At 45.0% G+C, this 8,037-nt stretch overlaps 1 protein-coding gene across 1 annotated transcript; it reads right to left on the bottom strand.

Moving 5' to 3' along the window:
* Positions 1 to 278: 278 nt before the first annotated feature.
* LOC124238531 (5-hydroxytryptamine receptor 3E-like) lies at positions 279 to 7,741 on the bottom strand. The gene is made up of 9 exons (XM_046659586.1): positions 7,675 to 7,741; positions 5,794 to 5,960; positions 5,209 to 5,253; positions 3,012 to 3,121; positions 2,672 to 2,841; positions 1,570 to 1,730; positions 1,012 to 1,216; positions 621 to 836; positions 279 to 508 (listed from the first exon to the last, which is right to left on the bottom strand). Exons 1-9 carry the CDS (start codon positions 7,739 to 7,741, stop codon positions 279 to 281), a joined length of 1,371 nt encoding a protein of 456 aa, XP_046515542.1.
* Positions 7,742 to 8,037: the final 296 nt, after the last annotated feature.

An 8,037-nucleotide genomic window follows, 5' to 3' on the forward strand; every position in this document is an offset into this window, starting at 1 on the left:
AGAAGAGGGGGGACTGCTTGCAGAAGACATAAGGCGGACCTAGAACCACGTGAGAGGGCTGAGGGAAGCCAACAGAGTGCAGGAACAAGGGGAAAATGTCTGGTATGGGATTGAGACTAATCAGGGGGCTGGACTGGGGTACATGAAATGCAGCAGGGAATTTGGTAACCTTTGGGGCCATGACAGTTGGTACTCAACATGGGGCAAGGACCGGGGTGGTCCCTGGAGACCGGAAGCAGCTCCGGGATGGAGTGTGCAGGAGAGGATAGACATCATGGCTAGGTGTTCCAGAGGATGACGACCGTGACAACAGAGACGGCCAGGAAGAGCAGGTAGAGGCGGAAGAGCAGGGTATCTATCGAGTGGCTGAACTGCACCCACAGGCTGACCAAGTGCTGCTTCTGAGCCCCATCTTCCTGCCGGGCCCTTGTTGACCCAGGGAACTCATTTAACTCTGCCTTTCTGGGACCTGGCACCTTCCCCGCCAACTCCACCGGCTCCTTCACAGCTGTGGAGGGACAGAGACTCAGACATGGGCTGCGAAGTTCACCTGGGGAGGGAGGGGACAGGGAAGAGGAGGTGTTAGAAGAGAAAGTGTGGGTACTGCTGAGTTCCCTTACCAGACAGGTGGGCAAGGGTGAGGCCCAGGTCCTTGTTTCTCTTCTGGGGTGCAGTAGGGCAGCATTTCCTTAGGCTGGTGCAGTGTAGAAGCAGGGAATGAAGCCACCAAGGCATGGGTGGGGGCTGGGTGGTGGCCAGGTGCAGCAGGTGGGTGATGAAGACGGTCTCCAGCAGGCTGACCACCATCAGGGACAGACACAGGGCAAAGTAGACACCTGGATGGAAGGTAGGCCTGAGTGAGGGCCAGAGGCATCATCCAGGACTTCTCCCTCTCTTCCAGTCCCACACTGGCAGGCACAGAGCCTCCTTTTCCCAGTATATTTCCCTTCCCTGAGCTAGTTTAGTCATTCCTTCCCACCCTTCTCTTGCCAAAGGCTGGAGGGGCCATACTGATGAGGGGGGTGCCACTGGTAGGGAGTAAGTCATTCATCATGAGCAAGAAGACATTGTAGCCCAGCAGGAGGGTCATCTTGAATGGGGCTCGACTCTCGTTTTCTGCCGGTATGTAGAAGCTGAGGGCATCAATGGCAACCAGAAAGCCACTGGGCACCAGGAGGTTTATGACATAGAGGCTGGGCCTGCGCCTGATGGCCACCTGGTGGGGAGGAGAGAGAGGGAAGTGGATATGGGATTTGAAGGTTGCCAGGAATAGCAGTGACTGCTTCCGTCTTTGCGTTTCTCATTAGTCTGGTATTATCCTGAGATCTGGGGCTGTGCAGAATGTATCTTCATAATTTGGTATAGTGCCCTCTGCCAAGGGAGAGTTAGGACAGAGCCATGAGCTTTAGGAAGGAGTGTGTGGCTGGGCAGCCAAGAAAGAGGGGTATGGCCTCAGGTGGAAGTGGCAAGAATGAGAAACCCTGAAACTTGGAAGATACTCATTTAGTGGAGATCCTAGGTAAGCGTAGAAGCAAGGAAGGAGGGAAAAAGCAAAGGCCTTCAACTCACGTAGAACAAGATCTGATCATACTGGCTGGTGCCCACAGACATCTTTGAGGTGGCCTTGTAGATGCCCAGGAGCTCCCATTCTCCGCGGGTCTGTACAATGTCCCGGGACGTTTGTGCCATTTCCCACACTTCTTTCTCCATGCCCAGCAACATGTAATCCACTGAAAGAGAGATCCAAATCATTTTCCAAGGATACAGTTTCCTGTTGACTCAACTGCATTCTCTTTTTCCATCCTTTCTTCCACAAATATTTTTTTTAATTTTTATTGAGTTAATGATAGGTTACGATCTTGTGAAATGTCAGTTGTACATTATTGTCTGTCAGTTGTGTTGTAGGTGCACTCCTTCACCCTTTGTGCCCACCCCCCACCCCATCTTTCCCCTGGTAGCCACTAATCTGTTCTGTTTATCTACATTTTTAAATTCCTCATATGAGTGGAGTCATACAGAGATTGTCCTTCTCTAACTTGCTTATTTCACTTAACATAATTCCCTCAAGGTCCATCCATGTTGTTGCAAATGGGACGATTTTGTTCTGCTTTACGGCTGAGTAGTATTCCATTGTATATATATACCACATCTTCTTTATCCAATCATCTGTTGATGGGCACTGAGGTTGCTTCCATGTCTTGGCTATTGTAAATAAGGCTGCAATAAACATTGGGGTGCATAGGACTTTTGGAATTGCTGACTTCAAGCTCTTTGGATAGATACCCAGTAGTGGGATAGCTGGGTTGTATGGTAGTTCTATTTTTAATTTTTTGAGGAATCTCCATACTGTTTTCCATAGTGCCTGCACAAGTTTGCCTTCCCACCAGCAGTGTATGAGGGTTCCTTTTTCTCCACAACCTCTCCGACACATAAATATTTTTGAGTGCCTGCCATATGCCGGGAACTTTGCTAGGAGATGGGGATGGTAATGAATAAGATAGACTTGGGTTCTACCTTTATAGAAAATATGTAAGCACCCACAGAGCCATAGTCTTTGCTCTATCTCTACACCTTGGTCACTATTTACTCATAGTTTCTTTAGATGCTATTTTCTGTTGCTTTATTGGTTGCTGCCATTCACTTTCCTCCCTGAGACTCCACTGCAACTTACCTGTGTGGAGTAATGAGCTGAAGGTGAGCGTGCAGTTCTGCTGGTCAAAGGGGAAGTAAAATATGTCCAGGTTACAGATACTGACAACCTTCATGGGTTTCTTATAAGTGATGCGACCTTCATTACTTATGTATGCTTTGAGGCCTTTTGGGGTCTTGTCCACATCCATGCTGTAAGAGAGATTAGGTGGGAGGCAGGTGCTAGGTTTTTCATTCTTACCTCTCTGGTCATGTCTCAGCCATCTAAGACCACTTATAGTGGCCCCAATTGTAGATTGTGAACTCTACTGATACCAGGAGACAGGGCTTCCCTCTGGTTTTCCCCAGCCCCTGATACGCACAACTCAGTGATGAAAATGTTCGGGAGCCAGAGGTTCTCGGTTCCCACACTGATCTTCGTGATGTTTGCACACTCCTCTGGGTTCCATCGGATAAATGGGTTGTCCCAGACCTAGAGCCCACGTGGAGGAGAAGTGAGAGCCTGATAGGAATTGGGGTTATTTTCTCCTGCCCTTTGATTTTTCTTAAAAAAAAAAGTTATGAAATATTTTTAGCACATAGAAAATAAGGTAGCACATAATATAATAAACATCTGTGTATCTACCACTCAATGTTGCGGAGTCAATATTTTGATAAATTTACTTTGGCTTTTTTTCAAGAAATAAAAAGTACAGATATAATTGAAGTTCTCTTTGTCTATTTCTTCATAAACTTTGATCCCTCTGCTTCCTCACTTTTGTGAGAAATTACTGGTGATGGGGGAAATCCTCTCCTTTCTGCAGTAGAAATGAGATTCAGATTTGAAAGATTAGTGACTCAGCCTGTCTGAACTAGAATTTCCTCAGTGTGAAATAAGGGTAGTAGTGAGTACCAAATGAAATAATGCATATAAAAGGATTTTCTAAATGGCAATGTTTTTCATAGATTATTATGTATTAATATCTAGCAAGGTTTCAACTGTTTTCCAGACCCCTCTCACCAGTGTCTATTGCAAGGAGACCTTGGACAAGCCTTTGGATTCTTTGAAGTCAAGAGGCTTAGTCAGTGGTCGTCCTCTCATTGGCAGGTGCCAGGCATCATCCTCTCTCCTCTCTGTGATGACCTTTCTAAGACAGGCAACCTTCTCTGGAAACTGTTTTCAAGGCTTGTCCGATTCTGGGTGGGCTTGTCTAGTCTCAGGGCACTTTTAACATCTGCAACTGCAGTTTGTGAACCACAGCCAGAACAGAGGGCTCTATGCACGTTAAATAAAGGTTTGTACTAGATTAGCACTTCTCAAACCTCACTGTATGTATAAAACGCCTGTGGATCGTGTTGGAAGGCACATTCTGAGTCAGTAGGTAGGGTGACTAACTCATCCTGACTGGTCCGGGTCCTTTCTTGATTCTAGCACTGAAAGTGCCAAGTCCTGAGAACTCCTCAGTCTTGAGCGTGCTGGGGTGGTTGGTCACACTAGGTGGGGCCCAAGATTGCGTGCATTTCTAAGTTTCCACGTGGTGCAATCAGCCAGTGCTGCCCATCTGGGAACCACACTTTGAGAGCAAGGTTGATCATTATGATTCTTCCCTTCCTCTCTCCTCTCTTTTAACCAAGATTTCAGGTTAGAAACTTAATTCGTTTACTTTCATTTTTTCCCTTTTGTTTTCTTTTTTTTATTATTAATTTAAAAAAATTTGTTTGTTTTTTGAGGAAGATTAGCCCTGAGCTAACATCTGCTGCCAATCCTCCTCTTTTTGCTGATGAAGACTGGCCCTGAGCTAATATCCGTGCCAGTCTTCCTCCACTTTATATGTGGGACGCCTACCACAGCGTGGCCTGCTAAGCGCTGCCATGTCGGCACGGAGATCCGAACTGGCGGATCCCGGGCCGCCAAAGTGAACGTGTGCACTTAACCGCTGCGCGGTTGGGCTGGCCCTTCCCTTTTGTTTTCTAATTAATGCACTTATGATGTAAATTTTCTACAGTTATACTTTGACTACATTCCATAGATTTTCATTTGTAGTGCTCTTCATTTCTGATTTCTATTTAATTGTTTTCTTTTCTCTTTAGCCTAAAGCATTTGGAAATTTAATTTTAAATCACCAAGAAATAAGGTTTTCGGAGGCGGGAGGCAGTTCTATGCTTTTGAGGTTAGTTTCTATTTTCATGTATTGTAGTCAGAGATTGTGGTCTAGATAACTTTTGCTTTCTTGATTTTGATTGAGATATTCTTTGTGGCCAAAAATATCATCAGTATGGGGGACTATTCCATTTGTGTCAGAAAAGATTATGCATGTTCATTGGTACGAAGTCTGATATGTTTATTAAACCAAGTTTCATAATTGTGCTGTTAAAAATCACTATATGTTTACTCTTTTTCTACTTGATTTTTGAAAGCAGTACATTGAAGCCTCTCACCATGATTGTGGATTTTTAAATTTCTCCCTCTTGTCTCAAAGCTATGTTGTTAGGTACATAAAGGGTCATAATTATTATATCTTAGTTTAAAATCCTTTCTGACTGTAAATGAAGGGAGAGAATAAGCATTGTTGGCCATACCATTTCCAGCCACAGGAATGATGACAGGAGCTGCAGCTGTTCATTCTGCCAAAAGAATTTCCTGTTACCAACATGTTGCTGGTAAGAAGTCTGTCCATCCCGCCCCACTCCCCATTTTTGTTTACCAACTCCCAAGGTATATAGAAGTGGTGCTGTGATCAAGCCCAACATGATAGATCAAGGACAAAAGCTTGATTAAAACTGATGTGTTAGGCCATGGGCAGGAGTGTTCACAGCAGAACTGGATTAGAGTAGAGCTTCTCAATCCTGCCTGTATCTTAGCATTGCTTGAGGAGCTTAAAAATACCAATGCCTGGGTTCCGTCCAATCAGAACCTCTGGGAGTGGAGCCTGGACACTAGTATGCAGCCAGGATAGAGAATCACTGGGTGAGAAGAAAAGAAATTCTCTTCCATGTACTGTTATACCTCATCCTGCTGAACTGGACAGAGCATCTTTGAGATCCCCAGACCATATAGCAACGATGGAGGAAGGTGCAATGTGGTCAAGGGCTTTGGAGGTTGCCTTGCCAGGGGTTGGGAAAAAATTAAGAATACTAAGGAGGGCTAGAAGGGTCATCACTCACCACACCTAGGATGGCAGACAAAGTGAAGGAGATGTTGATTAGGGTGGGGATGCTGAAGTTGGCAGTCGGACGGAAGGCCTTCCTGTCAAACACTGAATCTAGAAGAGTGGGATACGCCCCATGCTGGCCAAACTTTGTACATTTGATGGTGAAAGTACTGCCCCATCCTGTAGTAGACATAGAATGTGTGAGAAGAGAGAGAGAACTCTTGTGTTCCCTGTATGAGAGAAGCCCAGGGCAAGAGCTTAGGGGTAGCCTGTGATAATAATGATAGCTGGCTTTATTGAGCATTGACTATGTGCCAGGAATAGTCTAAGTCTTTAAATGGTTTACCTCATTTAATCCTCCCAAGCCCCTGTCAGGTAGAAACTATGTTTATCCCAGGTGATCAATGAATTAACTGAAGAACAATAAGAGGAAATAAATTCCCAAGGTCAAATAGATAATAAGAGGCAGGAACTACTTGATCTGAACCTAGGTTTGTTCGATGCTGCTGTGCTATACACCTCCAACGATGAGATAGAGAATGGGGGAGGAGGATTACCAAGAGGGGCCCAGCTGCTGAGCACTTCCCACCAAGGTCAGGGAGGATGTGTTGGGCTGGAAGGCAAATGATGGAAGCTAATGTAGTAGGCTGAGTTAGAGCTCTGGCCTCCTTTCTAATGTTTCTGTCTCTATGCAAAGCATGCCCAAATGTATATGCAAACTGAGCCCTGGACGGCAACAGCCATCAGATAGGATTACATTCTCAGGGGCCCCAAGGAGAACATTCTTATTTCACCTTCACTGTCCCAACTTTCCTTCTCCTATTTTGCTGCTCAACCCTATATCAGCTTTCTAGTTTGAGGCTTTTGAGATGTTGTCTTCTCCCTTTTTATGACTAATAATGATTCCAATTTTCTGCTGGTGGAAATTTGTTAGAAGAGCAACAACCTGGAATGAAAGAGATGGTTGATGACCAAGGACACCAAGCCCTGTCCATTCCCAAAGTCACAATGCTCTCCAGGCAAATCCTTGAATCATTCCTTGAGCAATGACTATTCGTTTGTCAATTACTGTCTGTGAATAACTAAAGGACCATTTATAATGTTGTCTACTGACTAGACCAGGTATACAATTTGTGCCTCTTCCCTGTAGTGGCCTCAAAAGCCACCTCTGGTTCAGTCCTCTCCTGTGCCCTCTTATCCAGAAATCATGTGACAACCTAAGGAGAAGAGATGCCATTTATTGACACTTATCAAATGCTGGGCACTGTGCTACTCACTTTCTCTCATTGAATCCTCGCAACCGGCATGGTAGGTCCTATTTTACAGGTGAGGAAATTGGAGTTCAGAGAAACCAAGGTTAAACAACTAGCAAAGTCAGGGACCAAGATTCAAACAGAGGTCTGTCTGTCTCCAAATCCCGTTCTTTCCACTATACCATGTTAATTCCCTGCAAGAGAAGCACACTCTATCTTCACTCTCCACCTGCTGCCCTCTGGCATCTGACCTAACCCAGAACACTTGGATCCAGCACGTGGATGAGGAAGTTATGGTGAAAAGTGGGCACTTTGCTACAAAGGGGTGGGTTTCATAGCTTCAGAGAGAAAGAATTACACCTGTTTGTAAAGAGGGATGGATATAGAGGCTAAATGGAAGAGAAGACAACTGGAGATGGCTCATGGGATGATAAATAGAAGGGTTCTTGTGTCGCGCGTCGCTAGAAGGGGATATTCTGTCTTTAAGAGAAGGAAAGTCTCTTTGGGCGTTATGGTAACATGGTTATGCAATACCTATGCCCATCTTAGATAAGCTCTAGGAGTTGGAAATTTGAAAGAAGTTCCTAAGTGTTCTACCAGAGAGGGTCTTGCTTCTCTCCCTATTGTTGTCTCTCTCTTACCTGGAAGTAGAAGACCAAGAACAAGGTAGAGGGACAATCTCTCCCTGTGGCACCAGCTTCCTCCCATCTTCTTTCTCTAAATTCTTCTCTGAGCATGTACCATCACTCAAGAATGCCCAGATTAAAAGAGCACAGGCCACACCTAGTCTAACTTTGAATAGCAATCGCATTGGTTGACCACTGACATTTGTAGCCTTCCTGGAAAAAGTGATCTGGTTGTCTTGTTCTTGCCCGTGCTTGAGGTTCAGATTGCTTTTAAGACTTTCTTTCTTAGATATCTCACTACAATGTGTATGGCTGTGGATTAGTCAATATTTATCATATTCGGACCTTGATGTGATATCTGGATCTGAAGATTCATCT

Source organism: Equus quagga, chromosome 4 (genome assembly GCF_021613505.1).
Source record: "Equus quagga isolate Etosha38 chromosome 4, UCLA_HA_Equagga_1.0, whole genome shotgun sequence".
In the NCBI taxonomy this organism is placed as follows: Eukaryota; Metazoa; Chordata; class Mammalia; order Perissodactyla; family Equidae; genus Equus; species Equus quagga.

Excerpts from the sequence above, each read along its gene's own strand:
- LOC124238531 (XM_046659586.1), bottom strand. The coding sequence starts at position 7,741 with ATGGGAGGAAGCTGGTGCCACAGGGAGAGATTGTCCCTCTACCTTGTT. Across the intron at positions 5,961-7,674 it reads TCTTGGTCTTCTACTTCCAG|GATGGGGCAGTACTTTCACC; the intron begins GTAAGAGAGAGA and ends TGTCTACTACAG. Across the intron at positions 5,254-5,793 it reads TGTCTGCCATCCTAGGTGTG|AATGAACAGCTGCAGCTCCT; the intron begins GTGAGTGATGAC and ends TTCTTTTGGCAG.